Source organism: Parus major, chromosome 10 (genome assembly GCF_001522545.3).
Source record: "Parus major isolate Abel chromosome 10, Parus_major1.1, whole genome shotgun sequence".
Lineage (NCBI taxonomy): Eukaryota > Metazoa > Chordata > Aves > Passeriformes > Paridae > Parus > Parus major.
This window is the reverse complement of record NC_031779.1, coordinates 10,220,025-10,240,862: the sequence shown is the minus strand read 5'-3', so window position 1 is coordinate 10,240,862 and position 20,838 is coordinate 10,220,025. Positions and strand designations below refer to the sequence as shown.

Sequence of the window (20,838 nt, the reverse complement as noted above, 5' to 3'; positions counted from 1 at the left end):
CCCAGGCTGCATTGGAGTTGCAGACTAAGTTGCATTTTAAAAAGAACAATTGGGATTTAGTAAAAATTTCATGTTCTAGATTATTTCCCTAACCAGGTAAGAAATGGGAGCTTTGAAGGCCACTAATCCTTGCCTTACATTCACAGAATCATTACGGTGGGCTGGACGGGGGGCACTACACAGCTTACTGCAAAAATGCTTCAAAACAGCGCTGGTTTAAGTTTGATGACCATGAAGTGTCTGAGATCTCGGCATCCTCGGTGAAGTCCTCAGCTGCTTACATTCTCTTTTATACTTCCTATGAACAGCGAGCGGTAGATATGGCCACGTAAAGAAATATGGGTTATGGAAACTGGTTTTCTTTCTTCAAGAGCAAAGCAGGCCTGGGAATGCATATAAATATGCAAAACTACAGCAGACATAGTCACTGGAGGAGTGGGAGGGCTGCAGCAGGGTGTGTGCCAGCAGAGTTTGCTCAGGCCCGTAGCAGTGCTTAACAATCAGAGACTGATGGGTAACGCTTATGGTCATACTGCCATCTGTGAAACCATTTACAAGCATATTTGCATTACTGTTCATTTAAAAAAGAACTATATTTTTAGTCTGCTCCAAAATTAAATTCTAGCTTAGTCATCTGAAATCTATTACCAAGTAGTTTAAAAACGTCTTAAAATCCCAAGGCATATCTTGGTTTATTTTTTTCTTTCACTGTTAATGGCCTTTTCACATTTCTAACCTTAAGCTTGATTCTACTGTGAATACTCTAGAACGATGTAAACAGTTAGGAATGTAAGTGTACATATTGATTGCATACTTGCACATCAGAGTTATGTATATAATAAAATGTTGTCCTTTTTGTGAGAATCTCTAAAACTCAGAGGATTGCATTTATTTGCCAGCTCTAAGTAATTGCAACACTACTTAATAAAAAAGCAGAGCTGTATTATTTTTTCTGTTAGCTTTTGTCAATATTTGTGCACTTCAGAGTTACTCTAAACAAACAAGATTTTCCTTTTTAATTTTTTAATATAAATTTTCATGTACACATGCATTAAAAACCTTAATGAAGAAATTATTTAAAAATATATCCTGTTAAATGTAAGTTTGGGTTTGGTTTTTCATTCTCAACCTGTTATGTAATGATCAAGATTGTACAGAGTAACAGTCTGAATCATATTCACACAGTTTGAAGGTTCCCCAGATTAAAAAAATACATTGTTTTGCATAGAGATGATTAGTTAAAAAACTTTTAGTTTCATCTTACGTATTTCCCTGCTCTGGATTTGGGTTACTTTTCCTTCTCTGATTTGGCTGGCATTCAAAAGTCTTACATTCTGAGCTTTTACCTGTCTGTGTCTGTCTTGCTGATGGAATAAAGACGAATATTGGTTGTTTTCCAGAAGCTTACAAGCTGCAAACAAGTTTGAGGTGCTGGAGGAACAAAAATGACATCAGTAGAACAATGCCTTTTTTTTTCTTATATATTAATGGTCACTCCATCCTCTCTTCTGTAGCACACAGTCTGGTCTGGTTGTGTGCTTTTGCTTCGGTATCCTTCTGTTAGTTCCTGAAAGGCAGCTTAGACCAACCTACTGTACATAACCAGCAGAAAAACAAGAATTTCCAGGTAAGTGCGTCTGTGTGCTCAACATCTGTGTTGTTTCGAGGGGTGCCAGAAGGTTGTCATGGAAAACAACCCTTGGCCCTTGTGCACATGGAGCAGATGCACGTTCCTTCGAGGCTTAGAGGCTGTAACTGTCCTTTCTAGGAATCAATTCCTGAAAGACCACCACAGCTGGTCAGTAGTGCACATGCTCTATTTTATTGGTGAAACAGGAGTTGGCTATTGCTGCTGGTGAGTTCTAGGTGCTGCCCTACCCAGTGCTGATTTTCGAGGACTAACAGGGTCTCAGTAGCCTTTGGAGGTGTAGAAGAGGAGATAAGCTGTGTCAGCCTGCACTTCAGAGTCTGGGATCTCAGTGACCTGGGCATCGTCAAAGCTGTACCAGTGTTTGGTGACTGCGTGCTTGCAGAAGGCGGTGTAGTGGCCATAATCCAGATCTCCAGCATGGTTCTGTAACAAACAACACACAGTCTGTTAAAACCAGAGTCCTGTCCTGTCTACTTACAGGCAAAGCTAGGAACTGGCAATTGTTTTATGTATGCACTTGGAAAAGACGGGACAGAGGGTCCCTTTTGGCCTAGAGCAGGGAATGTTAATTCAAATAAATTCTTTGAAACAGAGTAAATGGATCATGATCATGCTCATTTATTTTGAAACTGCATTTGCAACCCAACTATTAGCCCTGATACAGGTCACTATAAGAGAGCCCCACTTGTTGTGAGCCATGTCCTTATTTAAAAACAGGATTCATGCAGGATCAGCCTGCGCCTGTATTCTGAGGAGGCATTATGTGCCAGGAGTGCATTCTTTTAAAATTTGGATGTTGGGGAAGGAGAAATAACATCTCTGTGCTTTAGTTATGTACTGTTAGTGGATTATGTCCATGGCAGGTAAAAAAAGCGTACAACAAAACATACATTAAATTATAAATTATTAGATGTGAAGTCCAAACCACCACAAGCTTCATCTGCTCCATGAGGCAGGGCATTCCCAGTAAAAGCAGGGCAAAGCTTACCACTACAGCACACAAGCTGTACTCTGTATTGTTGCAACATGATGCAGAGATGTAGGGAGAGAGATCCAGGTCACTGAACGGGTAGCAGACGGTGGTTGATAGTTTCCTTCTGTGCTTGTCCTGCCAGGCAAACCTGAAATTAAATTTTGAATGATTTTAAATGACCCTCAACTTCTATTTGCATTGTGGTCATTGCTTAACTGAATTTCCTAAGAGGAGGGAAAACCAACAACTGACTACCCAGCATTTGAAAGAAAGATCTCTAATAATGTTGTGTATTGCAGTAAACTGACAGAAAATGCACTAAACCCACATGAGATTTCCTGCAAGAAAAACAAAGCTCTTGCTTCCTGATCCTTCAGTCAAAGCCTGAAGTCATATCTTTGCATTACTCTTTCTGCACCCTAAACATTTTGGACTAAACTGCAGTGCCACTGTCAGCTCTTCTCTCATGCCAGACTCCATCCCTCTTCCCTCTGTAACTTTGAGTACATCACTGCACTTTTAAACATTTATGGTGTGGCTAAGAGCTGCATCTGGAGATCACGTCCTTTGAGAATGTTGAGAAAAGCAGATGCTGAATGGAAAATTAAATTAGAACTTAAAATAACACAGTTCTGGGAAGCTAAATCATCCCAGATTAGTTTTCTTTATAGGCGGAAAGTTGTTAAGAAAAGAATTCTTTAGAATAAATTCAGCATCTGGCTGTGTGTGGCTAGTGAAGTCTGCTAACCCAGGTGCTCCTTTGCTGGTGCACCACTCTGTTTAGGCCTGATTTAGTAAAGAGATAAACAAAACCAGAGTGCCTTAACTGCAGTAGCAGCAAGCAAAACACTGTCAGTCCTGCTCTTGGAAACCAAGCCACAAGCCCTCTCAGTCACCACAGGAACTGATTCACAGGGATCACACAGGGACTGAATGAGCCACTGCACTGGGCTTTAGTCAGTCACTGCGTGGTGGAGTTTTTCTTCCCTCTGAAGAGCAGATCCCATGTACAGGGAGAGATTTGGTGGGCTGCAGTACACAGGCAGAACACCATGCATGAGAATTCAGGAATGCAACTTGCATGTTTGACAGCTGTATTTCTCTAAATGGTCTTTTAGTTTTCAGGTATCAAAAGTACTAAACCCACTTATTTGCACTTGGAAACAAGTGATTTGCTTCCTTTCAGGCAAACACAAGCGACAGTCCTTCATGTCTCACATTACCCAGGAACTGGCTGTGTCCTACCCCACTTAGACTATACCTCTTTAAGTGGAAGATAATGATCTGTGGTGCCTTGGTTATGGAGGCCTTTACTGTTGCATCTTGGTTGCCTCCACACCAGTAGCAGTGGATTTGGTTGTTCTGAGTTAGTGTGTCTGGCTGGAAAAAGCATTCCAGGCAGTCCTGTAAAAGGAGAAAAAAACAACAAACATCACTTGATCGAACAGATCTCACTCCACCCTGAAGGTGCTAAGCAATGTAAGAGATGGATTTGCTCCTCCTAACTGAAGTGTGATGCAGCAAGGCTGACATTACAAATTTGCACGACAAAGCAGCTAACATTGGCTTCCATTCTCCCTATCAAGGTGGGAAATACTTGGATGACTGGAAGAAACCTTCATGGCTGCTATTGAATGATCTTAATATCCCTCAGGCCCTGGAAACTTGTGAGCATTGTGCCTGTAACCTTACCAGCCTCTGTGGTTCTGACACCAGTTAAGAGACTCCACTTCTCTAGGGACCAGATCCAAGACTGTCCATTAGTGCCCAGGAGACCAACATGACTAAAGGCCTGCATCTTTCCAGTCACACCTATTAGTCTAAGCCTCTGCTCCCAGATGAAGCAGGAAGCAGCAGGAATGTGTTGGCTGTTGTACCTGCAGAGAGCACACTCTGGTGGAAGGAATGGGCAGGGAGAGGATGGTGAAGCTCTCGGGTCTGTGACTGAGGGCTTTGCATGTCAGACACCTGATACCATAGCTGAGCTGTCCTTCAAATAACTCTGTTATAATAGATGTGCCACTGCTACTCCTTGTGCTTGCTTCTGCAGCAGGGCTCTGTCTTTCTTGGCTTGGCTATACAGAAGGAAAAAACAAACAAACAAACAAAATATAGGTAAGAAATTGAGAAGTGCCTTCACTGGGTTTTAATAGGTGCTGCCCACTGCCTGGGTTGCTCAGTTGTTAAGTCTTGCCACAGAACTTGGCTCTAAAATGCTGTTTTACTTGGTGGTTCATACATGCAGAGGAAGATTGATCCATTTTCTGAGAGAAAAGTAACAAAAATACAACAATTCAGACATTAGATAGCATTAATTGCTTGAAAAGCTCTTTATCAGTGGCTTTGGAGGGGAGAAAGTCATGGGGGCATAGTGAATGCGTGGCAGAAGTTTCCAGGCAGATGAGAAAGTGGAAGAACATTAAATGTGGAAGGAGCAAGGAGAAGGAGAAGTTAGAACAGTGAAGCTACACCAGCATTGTCATTTAAATTGGGGCTGCAATTTGATGGAGCATTAGACAAGAAGCAAATTATTAATTGTGTGTACATGGGTATGAAATAAAGGAAGAAAAAGAAAGTTTTCCTTTTCAGAAAAGTTCAGAAGAGGAGAACAGCATTCCATGTAATAATTGCCTAAGTCGTGAAATGGCGGAGGAAACAGCTGTAGTTCCCAAAACACCACAGCTGGGCTCACCTCCTTGAAAGCCTCGTGGAGGTCATCCAGCACACAGATGAGGAACTCCTGTGCATCATGCTGAGTCCTCCTGCTAAAAGCTGGGTACCGCTTCCCAAAGATGGAATGAAAAGCCTCAGGGGAAATATAATCAAACTCTCCAAGCCACATGTCGGACACCAAACAGCCAAAGGCAGTCGCAGACTCGCCAATCTCCCTTGGAAAAAAGGGGAGAGTTTCAGATGATGTATGAAAAAATAGTGTCTGCCTTTAAGTGGGAGCACAAGACAGAAACTCAGAAAACAGATAAAGGTACAGGAGAGCTTTGGCACCTGTTGCTTGACTTGAGGGAATCTGCAGATCCCAAAGTGGTAGGAATCATCATCATGACAGCAGTAATGGGTATTGCCATCAATATGGCAAGAAAAGCTATCATGATCAAGGACCCAGCAAGGAATCAAGCTGGGCTCTCAAAGGAGAAAGAAACCAGCTGGTGGCAAATCTGACTGGAACTGCCTGTGGGGAGCTGGCAGGTGCCTTGGACATTCCCATGGCAACAGGTATCCTTTGGAAGGAAAATAGTGCCAAGCAGAAAGCTTTCAGTACTGTGAACAAACCAACTCACTCGTGCAGGGCTGTGTTCCACGTTCCTGAAAGGAAATGCTGCACGAGCGGGGTCAGGCTGCAGAGGCACTGCAGCACCGCGTTCATGTAGCACGTGTTCTCCAGGTTCTGCAGCCCTGTGAGCCCTGGGTGCAGGCTGCTTATATCTTCCAGCTGTTCCTTGGGGGAATACTTCCATTTCCATGCCATCCTTCCACCTACTATGAGAAAAATCCACAGCAGTGGAAATCAAAAATGCTACAGTTTCTTCTTTAAAAATTACATTCTCATTTATTTTCATGAGGTTTATAGTGGTGAAGGCTCTTCATCTTCCCCACTAAGCTCTTTCCAGTATGGCAAGATACATCATTATGAGGTATTATTTAAACACCAGAGGTTTTAAGATTTTTTCCTGAAATTCCATTCAGTCTTTTACTCCATACACAGTTACTCAAAGACTACAACCACTTGTGAATAGCCATCTTTACGGCAAAATGCTTAGCAGTGCATATTACATTATATTTCATTGCCTCAGGGGTACAGTACTCATTATTTTCTAAAACCATAGGATGCAATCCAGATGCTACTACAAACAGGTTGTTCTTCAGATTTGTGCTATAAAGTGTTGCTTAATTCATGTTAGGAAAATTTGAGTAGGTTTCTGGCTGTACAAGTCTGTCCTGGACCAAACTGACCCCTTCCCCAGTCAGGCAGTCAAGAGGCTGAACACAGACCCTACACCACCCATGTGCTCACTGATGTTGCTCTTTTTTAGAGGCTGATGTTCTAATTTGAGGCAGGACAGAGAACTCTAAAACCACAGCAATCTCCATAGAGCAAAGATGAGTGGTGCCCCCTGTGTTCCATGCTGTCGCCCTGGCTATTCCTGCCCCAGCCCCTTGTGATGTCACTTGGTTACTCTGGGCAGGGAGCACACCTGGTCAGACCTGCCTCCATCTCCCTCCACGTGCCAGCCAGAACAGAAAACCTTGGGAAGAGAGGAGCACCCACCCATTCCACTGAGCAGGGAGCTTTGGCCCAACACACCTTTATCCATATTCGCTCATGCTTGTATTAGGACTTATTATTGCCGTGCCCTGCTGGAAGTGATGACTGAGGGTGTTGACCATAAAAGGATGGAGCTATCTCAAAACATCATACTGAATTCGTTTCTTGGTGTTCTGAAGATTTTCCTGAGAGGGAAAAAAAAAAGGTATGGCAGATGCCTTTTAATTAGTTACATTAATGCAGTTCATCTCTGAATTCCATATGCCACTGAAGAGCAGCAGTTTTTCCCTATTTAACAGACAACTTGGGAAGTAACAAGTATCCACAGAAGAGGCCTATGAAGTGATTTAAAAAACCTAATCATCTTACTTGTTAAACTTGAAGCAAAGGACGTCTCCAGCACTCCTGACACAGCTGTCACTGCTATTGACCCTTCAAAATCTGATTTAGTTTCGTAAATGGAACTGGATATGTTTATTCCCACTTTTTGTGGAATCTGAATCAAGACTTTGACTTACTTTTTTAATGTATTATGATACACAAATCCACACGGGTGCTACCTACTGCAAGCTCTGAGGCTGACAATTAACTTCCCATTACTCTCACTACAAAGTGGATTACTGCAAGGAAAAGTGTTAATTGTGAAAAGAAGGATTAAACCATCAGAACTTTTTTCAGAGGCTTTGTTACATGTTAAAAGATCCTATTTTATTCCTAACTGGTCTTTTAGAAATATTTAACATGAACTGCTACTACCAAGTCTCCAGCTGTAATCTCTTTCCCCTCCAAAATTCCTGCAGTGTTAAGAGTTATGGCATTAAGTGAGATGCAACCACAAGGAATTCAAGTGTAGGAAGTCACTGTCACAGGCTTAGAAACCAAAGCTTTCCTTTTCCAAATCACAAAGCTGCTGAGCAGCAGCTAGAAAAAGAGCTGCCCAGGAGCTCTGTATTTTGCCACAATGCATTTGGGATTGGTTTTCTCTGAAATGTTTCACCACCTTAAATACTGCAAGAAAGCCACAATGACTTTGGTGGATTAATTAAAAGTCTAAATTATGCAGTTTATTAATTTCCCTATATGAGAAATACTCTTTTAAATATCCTCCTAGTAGGAAATTCACTGAATTTCAGATTTTCACTAAAAATGATTAGTTTGTATTATAGTCCTGTATTTAAAAGTTAGGTTCTAAGAAGATATGCCAATTCTTTATTCTTGGATAGTTACCAGAAGTTCCAGTTCCATCACTTTCCTCCTTTTTGGTAATCTAAAGGAAGTTTATAAGCAAAAGGATCACAACTCCTCCTTGTTTATTATAGAGCATTTCAAGACTGATGAGGTTTCAGCAGAGGAGTGACACTTGATGTTCTCAAGCAAATTGAATTTCATGGAATAGTTTCCATGTTGCTACTGCCCAACATCAGCAGGATGTGGCACTGTCCAAACAGAGTCAGGCTGCTTTTTCAAACCAACTTGTTTTCTTCCTTTGCTACCAGAGGAGAGGCTACTTTCCCAATTCCTTCCCTAAAGGGTACTTGACATTTATTATTTTTTCCTGCAAGTATGAGGCAGATCACTACTGAACATTACACATTTCTCCCCCCTCAGTTTAGACATACACTTCTCATGTCATTCAAGCTAAGTCACACAGAGTAAGCTACTGCTCATGCCAGGCAGATGTACAGAAATATGAACAGTGGTAACCAAGTCTTACAGGCATTTCCCAACCACATTTTTCCCTTTTGGTCTTGAAAAAGCTTCAGGCCTGAGTCACTGCAAGACTGAGCAGAAGGAGCACTCCCCATGATCACTCACACCCATCACAAGGTGGTCACATCTGTTTATTTTGCTAAGAAATGAGTCACAAGCAGAACTACTGAAGACCAGTACATCAAAAATAACTAAGAAAGAACTGTGCGTAGTTAAGTATGTGTCAAGACACAGAAAGTTTCCCAGCTTTTACTTACAATTTTCTCAAAATGTTTTTCTTCTTTCATACTCTGAAATTTGGTCACATTTTGAAAACACCAGAGACTCCTCTAGAAATCTCTCTCACTTTGCAGAGCCAGTCATGCTTACAGACTCAATGCTGCTGTTACTTGGCATTAGAAAGGTGCAAATACATCTTGAATATCTCCCCATTCCCTCCCAGCAACAGGAGGTAATGCAGTCAGGCATCTCTAAGAAGCAACTCCTAATTAAACATTGTGAATGGCTATTTTTGACTCATTTACTCATTAATCCCCTCACATGTGTTTGACAACTATGACTGTTTTCACTTTTTTACCTCCCTAGTTTCTGGTCTTGGCCAAAGTTGTGATACCTCAAAGGCAACCAACTGCTTTGATCCAGCACAGCAATTTCTACTTTTCTGCATAAAGAGTTACTTAAATACACCAAAATAACCTTTCAGACTGAGACAGAGAGCAAAAGTCTGTAAACAAGAATAAATTTATTTTAGATTCTTTAAAGATTTAATGATATACAAAATGTATACAGTATTATATCCTTATAACATTTTACCTTTCCCCATCAAACATAAAACACCATTTAAACAACTATTGTGTTCGTGCCTTAGGTCTGTATCTATAAGATACACTACTGAATAAAAAATTTATAGAGCTATATACTGCCCTTTTAATTAAAAATTACAAATTAGTACCTATGTAACAAAAAAAATCGCAGCATGAAACTTCAGTTGGACAACAGGTTCTTGCTGAATGCTCAACAATATTTGGGACAGTTAAATTACATTTTATTGGCATGAAGGTGCATTGCAATCTCCCGTAGTTTACACAATGCTAATCCAATCCTAATCTCTCTTAAGTAAGTACCACAAATAACATAACATTAAAGATGTTTTCTACACAATTTTAAATACATTTACAAGTTATGTGTACATTCGGTTTCGATATACTGGTTTTAGGAGATCTTTGGAAGGCAGAACTTCTGAAGCAGTCACTACATACGTACAAGGGAAAGCACTTCCAACTTGTGTTCTTACAAGGCAACTTATTTGGACCAGCACAAACTAATTCTTCTATTAAATATGATTATACCAGTCTATCATGGCTTTGTTACTATTTGACAGTGACTTGATAAAATTGAAATGTGTAAAACAAGAAATTTCATTATGCACAATTCAGGCTCTATTTCACGAAACAAAAACAACCAAGCCCAATTTTACAGTTAAAGAAGCTGAAAGAATCCTGATTCAGGAGACTCACTCTCTCTCTTTTGGAACAGACCAAGTTCCTACCTTCAACTTCAGTCTATTGGCATCCTATATATGCCTCATTTGGCTCTGTCCTCTTCAAAAGGCCAGATTAAAAGACACCTGGTGAGAAAATATTCGTGGAACACTTCCAAAAACACTCTGAAAATACTCTGGCATTACAGAGGTAGGTGCTTTCTCCTGGTTTTGCTGATTGACAGCAAGACAAATGCCAGAAAGGCAAATGCTTTACCTTAAAACATCAACTACCAAAATCCTTTTGGTGGAGAGCATATTTCCCATCCCAGGACTACAGGAAGAAAATCCTCCACTAAACCAAATTAAAATAAAAAATAAAACTTTCTGCTTAAAAAGCCCCTTTAAAAACACATCTTAAATACTTGTCATTATTCCACCTTTAGAATGATCAGCTGCCACACTGCTCTGTAGATGGTTCTCACAAGTCGTAAAATCCTTAAGATTATGGACCAGCCAAAATTCCACTTGTAAGACAATAATCCTTGTTTTGACAAGCCTTTCTTTTCATTATAGTGAGGCAAAGATAAGTGACAACTTTGTGAGGTTCCATGAAGTTTGAACAAAGCCACTGAGTTGGTCACATCATCAGAGCATCAGACGAATAGAATTGGCCGGATCAGAATCTTTGGTGCAGCTTCCAGGCTGAATTGTCAATTCAGGGGCATCATCCTGAGGAAATATGATCTTGTCAGGTGTGTAATCATTCCTCTTCAGATCTGTACAAACAGAAGAAAGTCGTAACTATTACTATTTCTTGAGCTAGTAGAATGGGCATAAATGTCTAGCAAAAGAATTGAATATGCAAATGCACTTATAAAGAGGAATTCCAGGATATGCCCTGTCAAAAAAGTTGGTTTTTGTAGGTTTTTATCAGAGGTGCAATCAGAAGCCTAAAGTCAAATTACAAAACTGCTGTTTATTACTTGTTCCACTTTCACAGCATGCCTTGACTATTTCATTACATATCATACAACATCTCATGACATAAGTGTCTCAGGAGGGTACTGCAGCTCTTACCAGGAAGTTTCAGTTTCCTGCAGCAGGAATTACAGTGGTGCTTTGCTCTGAAGTTTTTTATTGCATCCTCTCCCAAATTGGCTGGACCAAACACCATATCATATGACCTTAGAAACAAAGTGCACATAAACATCACTTGCATGTGGTTCTCTTTCCAGTGAAAAGTTCACAATACTTTAAGTCTTGCTTTACCCTTACCTTTTTTCCCCAGCTTTTATCACAGAGGGATCTGTCAAATTTTCACCAACACCTTCAGACAGCACATGAAGAAAAAGTTAAATCTGATACACTTCTGATTACATAAATATATTAATATTAAAAAGCCTTGGAATCCTTAGCTATGACTTCTCAGCTTCTCCAAGAATAAAAACAGAAAAAAACCCACAACAAACCCAACCCAAACTATACCTGATTCTCTGTCTTTAGAAAATTGCTCCTAAACAAGCACTTGGTACTTCTCAGATTTCTTCCATCTATTTTTTTTTTGCATTTCCTAGCTTGAGTTTTCACCCATGAGAAAAACCTATACAGTTCTCACTGCCAGAATACCTGGCACACCGTTCAGGATAAAACCAGCTCACCATATTGGCACTATACAAATGTGCCAAAAAATAGCCATTTTTTATGGCACATTTCTTTAGGAAAATATGTATATATTTAAATTCTCTGTGTTGCTGTAAGATTTAATACCATATTAGAACAACAAAGCTGGTGAAGGGTCTGGAGCACAGGTCCTGTGAGGAGCAGCTGAGCGAGCTGGGTGTGTTTATCCTGGAGAAGAAGAGGCTCAGGGGAGACCTCATCACAGTCTAGAACTATCTGAAAGGACACTGTAGCTGGGTGAGGGTCAGTTCCCAGCAACAGGACAAGAAAACAGCCTGAAGTTGCACTAGGGGAGGTTTAGGTTGGATATAAGGTGAAATACATTCACTGAAAAGGGTGCCAAGCACTGGAACAGCTGCCCAGGGAGGTGTTGCAGTCACCATCCCTGCAGGGATTTAAAAGCTGTTTAGGGATGGCCCCCTGGCACATGGTGTGTGCTGGACTTGGCAGTGCTGGGTAAAGTTGGACTCTGATCTTAGAAGTTCTTTCCAATCGTTATCATTATATGTTTAGATTAGAAAATCACAGATCCAAACTAAGTAGAAGAAGAACTAAATAATGTTTGTTGTTTATTACAAACATACAGATTCTTAGCAAAATGCTATCAAAAGAAAAACCCACATACACCTTGGTGCCAGTTCAAGTTTCTAAGTCAGGGCATTACCTTGCAGATCTAATACCAACAGTTCTCCTCTTGTATACTCGTATGTCCAGTGGCTGAAAGCCAGCATAACCTCCTCCAGCATGTTAGTTGGGATTATTTCATCACCATTATTGTTATTATATTTTCTAAACTCTCCGGTCATGCACTCTTCAACTGCAAACCACTGGCCAGCAGAGTGGCAATATAAGAGGAAAACTTCCAAGAACCTAGTAAAAAGTACACTTAATGAATATAGTTGCAAAATAGAGATCTATCCTTACTATTAGATTTTTGATTTACTAACAATTTAAATACTTTCAAACTATTATACAAAGCCATTTAGATGATCACACTAGATCAGAATCAGTGCAGAAAATATCAATGGAAAATACTGCTGAGGACAATTCTGTTTGCCACATTCACAGCAATAATCCAAGTCATATCCACATCTGAGTATCTTAATATATTTGATGCACCTGTTAATAACGTTGTAGGCATTCCCCTGAGCCAAAGACAAGCAATGTAATGGCAGTTTAAATACACTCACCTTGGAGAGTATGGGATGGATTTGGGCTTCATCTGGTTGAATGCAAAGGTCAGCTTCTGTGCTGCTCTCTGCTGCTGAATTTCCTGTGAGTCAAATCCACACTTCATTATGTAATTATTAGCTGCATTACAGAACAGGAAACAGCCTGTTCCTGCTCTCAGCAAACAGTCAAGCAGTCAGTGGGAACAGTATCTATCTCCCCAAGACAGGGCAACAGATTACTTGCTTTTTAAATTATATCTGTATTGTAAGAATTTAAGCTCTTTGATTAAAGAAGCCGTGCTGGAGCAGAGTTTTTAACCCTTCTGCTCATACAGAACCCCAGACTAACTTTTTTCTTATTCTAGTAAGTATATGCTAGTTTACACTATGTTTAACATATAATGCCTGTTCATATTTAATAATTGATAAAGATAGAACTTACTCTCAAGCACAAGTGCAACACAGTGTCCTCCTTATAAATGCTTGACCAAGTATTCACAACTTCAGGAAGAAAAGACTTGATGATATAAAGATGTCCTGATTTCAGGATATCATATTCTGACCATGTGCATACAACTTTGAGAGCTCGACGTAAACCTCCTCCCATCTCCTCTTTACTTAAAAATTCAATTTTAGCACAGAGCCCCAGCTGTGACCAGGAGGACATGCTGTTGTTCAGGATACTGGGAGAACTTTCTTCAAGGCGATACACAGTGACTGGTTCACCTGCGGCGCAGCACACAAAGCAATCACTGAATTGAATTTTCCAAGTTTGAAATTAAAAGTGCTGAAAACCCACCATTTCTTACAACAAACTGCAGTATTAAGTCACTGCAGACATCTTGAATTAATGTTTTTAAACTGTTTTAAATTTTTAAAATTTAAACTGTCCAGTGGAATGACCCCTGTGCAGCTTTTTTCACTTTCACAGCTTTTTTCAGAGCTGCAAAATTTGTCCTCCTATTTAGACCTATTAATGACACTGCTCAAACAGCACTAAGAACACTGAATAAATGTTTACAGTTTAAACAAAAGACAACTTAAAGGAATCCTTCCAGAATAGCTTGTTATAAAACTGTTAGTACAATACTACCATCACTGTAACACCATTTCTGAGGACAACTATAATTAAATCTACATTTCATAATCAAGTGAGTTGCCCTAGAAAAGGTGTCATACTCACATATATTTCTGAGCATTCTAAGACAGAGATTAGACTTCTTTTAGTTTATTAAGATTTCAGTTTCACACTTGCTGTGAGAAACTGTGAACTTTGCCTTGATCCTTCTATGTTAGAAGATCAAACCAGATTAGAATCCATATAAGGTTTGCTTTTCTTCCCCAAAAGACCACAGGGAACCAGCAACAAGAAATACAGTTCTTACCTCTTGGAGGCACAGGAGTGAATGGAATGCTCTGTGATAACCTCATCAGGTTATTTCTTTCTACAGCTAGAGGAAAATTACAGCAGTTGTTGAAGGATCTTATAAATCTCATTAAAAAGACAAACATTAGTTCATAAGAGGGACTGACCTGAGTAATAGTAATTGATATCCATGATAGGCTTGAAAGGAGAAGCAATGCCTGAAAAGAGATTAAGGAGAAAAAGAAAAAAAGAGATACTCTTGCTACTAATTTGTGTAGTAATATACCACACACAAAGATCAACTGCCAAGTAACTACAGTTTGAAAAGGATCTGCTGTGAAGAAAATTAAATATTGCACTTAAGTCTTTAGTACCTCAGAGGAAAAAAAATACAAATTGTAGTGCTTAATGCTAGGCTGTTTGTTTACAAAAAAATAAAATAAAATAAATCACAGTCTTGTGTGTCCAATAAATTCCAAATTACCATCAATTAAATACATTCCCATACATGACCAAAGAGGTTGGTTATATATAAAAAATCTCTCACCTTTAGAGCAGAAAGAAAACTTACCATTCAATGCATCTTCTTCTGATGGCCTGTGAAATTCCACAAAAACAAGTAATCTTCAAAACTTATTCTGTATTCCCTGATTTTGTGACATATCATCCTAGATCACCTTGTTAACCTCACAGTACCACTTTTATCCTGTTATCCTATTTTTCAAGGGCAGTACAGGTTTCTTAATTACAAAATAGTAATGGAAAGCTGTTAAGTAATCTCATGTTTTTAGAGCTACACTTTAAATACCTCCAAGTCATGCACAACATTATGTAAAGTTTGCATCACAAGAGCTTATTCCCACAGAGGTGCTTTAATTAAAACTTGTTCACAACAGCTTACCCTTCTGTTATCAGATAAATAAGGTAATGGCTTTAACAGTTAACTTAGGGGGTAATTGTTAACGAGAGCAATGTCTGCATAATTTCAGAGGTGGTTACAGTTTGAAAGGTTGGGTAAAGACCTTTGCCAGGAAGCGAGCTGCTCACTACGTGTCAACACAGTCATTTTCATGTTTTGCCCTCCAACATGTGACACCATAAATCTAAACAGAACCTGTTAAAGCATGATGAGAGCTCAACCTGACCCACCCATGAGCACCTGCAGCCCAGGGAGCCAACCCAGTCCTGGGTTGTATCCCAAAAAGAGTGACCAGCAGGTTGATGGGGGTGATTCTGCCCCTCTGCTCCAGCTGGAGCACTGTTTCCATCTCTGGGGCCCCCAAGGTAAGAAGGACCCGTTAGAGAGAGCACAGAGGAGACCACAAAGATACACTGAGGGCTGGAGTCCCTCTGCTCCAGAGACAGGCTGTGAGAGCCTTTCAACCCAAACCATTCTATGACAAATCCTGTGATTCCAGTGAATACATTTGGTTATTTATTAGAAGAAAAAATCCAAACTTTGGATGTGGGTTTTATTCTCATTAAATGCAACTAAATACCACTATAGCCAAAGAAAACCAAAAAGAAAAACAGATCAAAATACAGCAAAAAAATTGCTCCATTAGTAGAAAGGTTACTTACATTTGACTGCTATTTGAAGGTCTGCCTTGTAGCCAATCCTTTAAAACAAAGGAGAGGAAAAACAAAGAGGGCTCTAGTTTTGTAAGAAATCACAGTATATTCAGTTGGAGGTGGGGTGGTAATGTGTTTTAAGCTGTTGGAGTACAGCCTGTTTATTGGAAATAAACCAGGCTGTACTGAACTGCAGTTGAATGGAGAGACCCAAATACAACCGAGCAATGGTAACTACAATTAAAAGAATAAATAAGGCTCTATATTCACTACTGTTTATGGATTATATAAGTAATTCTTTTCCTTAAAAGAAAAGAATTTTGTTGGTTTTTTTTCTACAAACAGAAAACAGCACAGTTTTTCATAGTGAGAACATACACAACTTCTTCCCTTAGTGAAAACAGGTCTCCTGTTGCTTCCTAGAACAAGCAAGTCCACAAATCAGTATTATTTCTTTATCTGTTTCTTCTCCTTTATTTGTTCAGCTTCTAGTTCTGCTCAACAATGTCACAAAAGGTTGATACAAACCGTCAGTAAGGCTGCTTTAGAGTCGACTTGCTGAGTGTCCTCACTCGATGCTCTCCTGCTCTTGCTGTACACTACAAATGAAAGAGATTTGTAACTGGACAAAGAATGGCAGCTGTCACTGTCCTCTGTTTCCTAACAGGGAGCAAACAGACAGCTTAACATAGCTCTCATGAAACAAGCCTGACCCACAACTTTAAAAGAAGTTTGCAGTCCTAACTAGATCACTTTGCCTTTTACAACTCTGGCTGGCTGTGGCAAATACAAGGTAACAGAACTGAGCTGGCATGGCTAGAAGAAGCAGAAAATTCAAGTACTACATAAAAATATTTCAAGATGATTTAACCATTTGTGTTTACTTTGCATCCTCTTAGGATACCCATTAGCAAGGCAAGTTAGAGACATTAGGGGACCTGAACAGAGACCAGACTTACACTGCTCTGAGTGGGCTGTCAGAGGGTCAGTGAACCCACCACAAGAACTGGACTGTTGTAGACCACTGTCAGTTTGAAGACCCTACCAAAAAAAAAAAAAAAATAAAACTACATTTACCATCAGTCATCATTACCATTATTGCTTTCAACTACTACTCTTGGAACACAATCTGTGTGGCCAGCTTTTCTTTATAGGACTGGCCAGGATTCTTCAAAATTTCTGGATGTATTTCAAATACCTTACTGCACAGAAATGCACAAGTTGAGTGCATTAATTCAGCTAAAATGCTCTTCTCACAGTAGCCACCAGCTGTAACACTTTCAAGCACACATTAAAACTCCTGACCCACACCAGAAGAGTTCTTTGCAAGGGAATGTTACAATAGGACACAACTACATAAACATTGATCACACTGTATCACTACAAGCACCATGGGCTTCATGCCTTTGTTGCCGATCAACTCTTATGTAAGAATGTGGCTCTGGCAGAAACTAAATTTCAATTTGCACCCACTTAAAATAGCAACAAAATGTAGTGAACCCCTGCCACATAAAAACCTATGGGTTATGAATGCAATTTCCTCATGGACATACTCCTTCACTGCAATTACACATTCTTGGAATATGTACTGAGGTGGTCAACTTCTGACAACAAAATTAATTTTTTTTTTTTTTTTGCAAAAAAAGGAGAAAGGTGGTTTCATCACAAACTAGGACTGTATGCAGTGGCATAGGGCTTAGTCATCTATTACCTCCAGTGGTTACCTGAATAAAAAGTAAACGTTCATTGTGCCCTGCTTTTGAGCCCAAAATTATAACAGTTAGGAAGTTGTTAGCACCCTTTTTCACCCTTCCCTTATTATTACACCCTTCTGTATTCCTACAGAATACACCCCACACACATAAACACATACACAGGCCTCTCTGTGTGCACGTGTCCAAAATGAGTCTGTTATGTGTGGTTATGTGCATAACAACTATTTCTTTACATCCCTAAACACTAGAACCATTTAGACCCATGTCAAGGAGACATCCAGTTTACAGATAATGAGGTAAGAACAGAGACCCATGTCTTTACTGGAAAGAATACTTTTAGTATCTGTTGAAAAAAAATATCCCATATAAATGGAAACTAACTTTACTTACTTGAAGTCTGGTTGTCTCTATACCCTCCAGTATGGCTTTTTTGAAGTCTTCCTGTTGCTCCTATCAAGAAAAAAAGTAAATTGTTAATAATAACACCAAAAAATCTGTGCTAAGAATACACACAAAAAGCTTTCTGGTCACACATTATACTCATGAAAAGGTTCAGAAGAAGCACTGTACATGTCATAATGCAATTCTCAGGCGTATTCTCCCCTGAATGCACAACAGCTACATGGTGAAAATCAGTTTTCATATACATGTATATATATATACACACACGCACACTGTAGTACTTGGAAGGCAGGTTTATGATGAATCACTTTTCCATGTTAGTAATTTTTATTATTCTTTAGGGAAACTGAAATTAGTCATTTTAGTTTATGACAAGTTTTCATGGAAGCATAATGAACCATTTTTTTCACTTTTGAAAACTATATACAGTCATCTTGCTCTATAAATTATAATGCACATCACTCTGGTCTTCCTAAAGGCTGATCTTGGAATTTATGAGTGTAAAACATTTAGTTAAACACTAATTATGGGATACTTAATTTTATCTTGATTCTCAGTTGTAGTCATCTTAGCTTTCATAACCTCAGAGCTTGTTTATTCTTTCACTGGTATCCTATTATGAAGTAACAATACATGATGGCAGTTAGGGTTGCATGAGTTTTCACAGGATTTTTTTTTTAATCATGAAACAGATGCAAAGCGCAGTTTGCAAGGAATGTGTAAGTTTTTTGATTGTATTTGGTCTTAGACTTTTTCCAAACATACTGTGACGTTACAGTTTAAAAGAAAATGATCTCCATTAATGTAATTGACAAAGCCTTTTGTGCTCACCTCAATATCAGCACTTCTTTCCTTCATTTTGCTGGCTGCCTCTTTGAACCGCTGTAGGTCCATGCTGTCTCTGTGACCTTTGACACAGTGAATTCAAAAAGAGTATTCAAAATCAAAGGCAACCTCCAATGTTCTGACCATGCCAACAGTCTGCATCACCATAGCAAAGGGTTACAAACCACCTAAGGTCTGTGTGCCTGTTTGTACCAGGGAAGACTTTACAAACACACTAAAGTAAAGATCAGTGTAACAATATCAAACTACTGCCTTTCCCGCACTGAGGTGTGGAGCAGCACAATTCAAAAAGTAAAGCTAATATTTTAAATTTTTACTCAAGCGTATGCTCCTCACAGGAAAGGAACAAGGCCTGGATTACAGTACTTTTACGAATGCTTGACAATTGAAGGGAAAGTAGACAGTTTCCTGGAGGTAGCTTTTACAATATACCCTTCATCTTCCCAATTGCAAGAAATACTTTTCAGAATTTTCCCAAGCATGTGGCTTTATAATAATTTAAATCTACTTGGCTTCACAATTGAAACCTGCATGGTATCACAAGTGTTATAAATTGTGGACAGTAAAAATGAAGGGTATGTTCTAAATGCTAGAGATGTCATAGGACCATATACAAAAAATCTGGCTCCAGTAAATAAGTATAGTTAGTATTCAAAGTTATTAGTGGTGAAGTACATTTAAAGATTAGATAAGAGTTGTACAATCACTGTCCATAATTCCTGTTTAGCCTTGCTTTCCTTTTTCAACCATGAGGCACCACAAATAGCTAATGTAGGTAACTTAGAAATCCAAGCTTCACGGCGGTGGAATAAACTCTTGTCTAGAGATTTAAATTTATACAACCTCAGCAAATCTCTGGAAAACACTGAGACATCCCTAAACAACTAGAGCAAGACAACACCTCTGCAGGCAACCTGACAATGCCAGATTACAATCTTCTACTAAACTCTAAGCATACTTAAAGCATTATCTTCTTTACAGGGATCAGTTAGTAAACCCACACCTGTGTTTTGCAATGGATCTGCCACTGTTTTACCATTCAAATATGTAGGTAACGAACCAAAACTATCCACCCTTTTACTGTTAAACAGAACTTGAGGGAAGGCAAAATGCTGTATTGAACTGAAGGACTTTGGAAGCTTCCAAAACTACAGCCCCAACATAGATAAGCCTTGGCAACAGTGGAAGATCCCAGCTGTAACAGTGTTTAGAAATACAGTATAGGAGGAACCCTCAGCTTGACACAGATACCACAAAGATATTTGTCCAGGACTCCATCAGCCTGAGTAGTGTTCTGTAATTACGTCAAGAAATAGACAATATTTTTGATTTATGCAATCAGAAGGTAGGAGCTTTATAATGAGTCACAAAAGGTTTGTCTACAGTGCCCATACCAAGTTGTACAGCTGCTAATTGCCCAAAACTGCTATACTAAACAACTGGATAATGTTTTTCAGAAAAATATTGTCTATGTGACAGAATTATGGAGAAATTATAATTTCAGTTAAAAAAAAACATTCAAGCAACATAGGGAAATTAGAGATGTTAAATGCAAAAAAAGCAGAGCAAAATGGTAGAATAAAGTCACCTGCAACCGGAATACACCCAAAATACCATACAATTCTTGATAAGTCAAACCTTGTGGCTTAGATTTGGTCCACAGTTTATGAAGTAGTCCCATAAGGATGTTAGAACATAAATCTCGGGTTTGCAGTTCCATTGCATGGACATGCTGACTTTTGGAAAGTTCATCTTTAATATTCAATTTTCCATGTGAGCCGCCACAGTTGACTGTTGACGTCAAGTCGCCCGTTGACAAAGAGAACTTCGTTTGGGGCTTGTTCTTCGCTAACTTGACAGGGGACTGGTGAGCACATTTGTCAACTCTGCAGCTGTAGTTATCATTAGTGTCATTCTCATCATGAATAAAACCACAATTAACGTATCCTCCATTTTCAACACAAGCTTGGGTGAAAGCAAGGCAAG

At 39.3% G+C, this 20,838-nt stretch overlaps 3 protein-coding genes across 9 annotated transcripts in view; 1 reads left to right on the top strand and 2 right to left on the bottom strand.

Annotated features, from left to right (window-relative positions):
* USP8 (ubiquitin specific peptidase 8) overlaps nucleotides 1-7,907 on the top strand; it is a 28,079-nt gene extending 20,172 nt beyond the window's left edge. For 2 of the 6 annotated variants that reach the window (XM_015638626.3, XM_015638625.3), the window contains one exon: nucleotides 147-2,244. In XM_015638626.3, the coding sequence (XP_015494112.1) occupies nucleotides 147-332 (186 nt within the window). In that variant the 3' untranslated portion in view covers nucleotides 333-2,244. Of the gene's footprint in view, nucleotides 1-146; nucleotides 2,250-5,213 lie in introns of those variants that run through there. The other 4 variants (XR_004498900.1, XR_004498899.1, XR_004498898.1 and 1 more) reach the window with 4 other exon arrangements.
* On the bottom strand, nucleotides 1,886-7,018 carry USP50 (ubiquitin specific peptidase 50). Its single transcript, XM_015638635.3, has 7 exons — nucleotides 6,946-7,018; nucleotides 5,921-6,119; nucleotides 5,317-5,512; nucleotides 4,502-4,699; nucleotides 3,886-4,028; nucleotides 2,640-2,772; nucleotides 1,886-2,074 (listed from the first exon to the last, which is right to left on the bottom strand). The coding sequence occupies exons 1-7, from the start codon at nucleotides 6,953-6,955 to the stop codon at nucleotides 1,910-1,912; spliced, it is 1,044 nt and encodes a 347-aa protein (XP_015494121.1). The 5' UTR covers nucleotides 6,956-7,018; the 3' UTR covers nucleotides 1,886-1,909.
* Nucleotides 7,908-9,338: 1,431 nt separating the features above from the next.
* Nucleotides 9,339-20,838, bottom strand: part of TRPM7 (transient receptor potential cation channel subfamily M member 7) — a 51,946-nt gene continuing 40,446 nt past the window's right edge. The window contains exons 27-40 of one of the 2 annotated variants that reach the window (XM_015638623.3): nucleotides 18,838-18,914; nucleotides 17,995-18,054; nucleotides 16,849-16,930; nucleotides 16,418-16,488; nucleotides 15,899-15,936; nucleotides 14,889-14,914; nucleotides 14,485-14,535; nucleotides 14,337-14,402; nucleotides 13,394-13,677; nucleotides 12,970-13,052; nucleotides 12,444-12,649; nucleotides 11,375-11,426; nucleotides 11,177-11,283; nucleotides 9,339-10,875 (exon numbers count right to left, since the gene is read on the bottom strand). In XM_015638623.3, the coding sequence (XP_015494109.1) occupies nucleotides 10,745-10,875; nucleotides 11,177-11,283; nucleotides 11,375-11,426; nucleotides 12,444-12,649; nucleotides 12,970-13,052; nucleotides 13,394-13,677; nucleotides 14,337-14,402; nucleotides 14,485-14,535; nucleotides 14,889-14,914; nucleotides 15,899-15,936; nucleotides 16,418-16,488; nucleotides 16,849-16,930; nucleotides 17,995-18,054; nucleotides 18,838-18,914 (1,334 nt within the window). In that variant the 3' untranslated portion in view covers nucleotides 9,339-10,744. Of the gene's footprint in view, nucleotides 10,876-11,176; nucleotides 11,284-11,374; nucleotides 11,427-12,443; nucleotides 12,650-12,969; nucleotides 13,053-13,393; nucleotides 13,678-14,336; nucleotides 14,403-14,484; nucleotides 14,536-14,888; nucleotides 14,915-15,898; nucleotides 15,937-16,417; nucleotides 16,489-16,848; nucleotides 16,931-17,994; nucleotides 18,055-18,837; nucleotides 18,915-20,572; nucleotides 20,745-20,838 lie in introns of those variants that run through there. The other variant, XM_033517007.1, reaches the window with a different exon arrangement.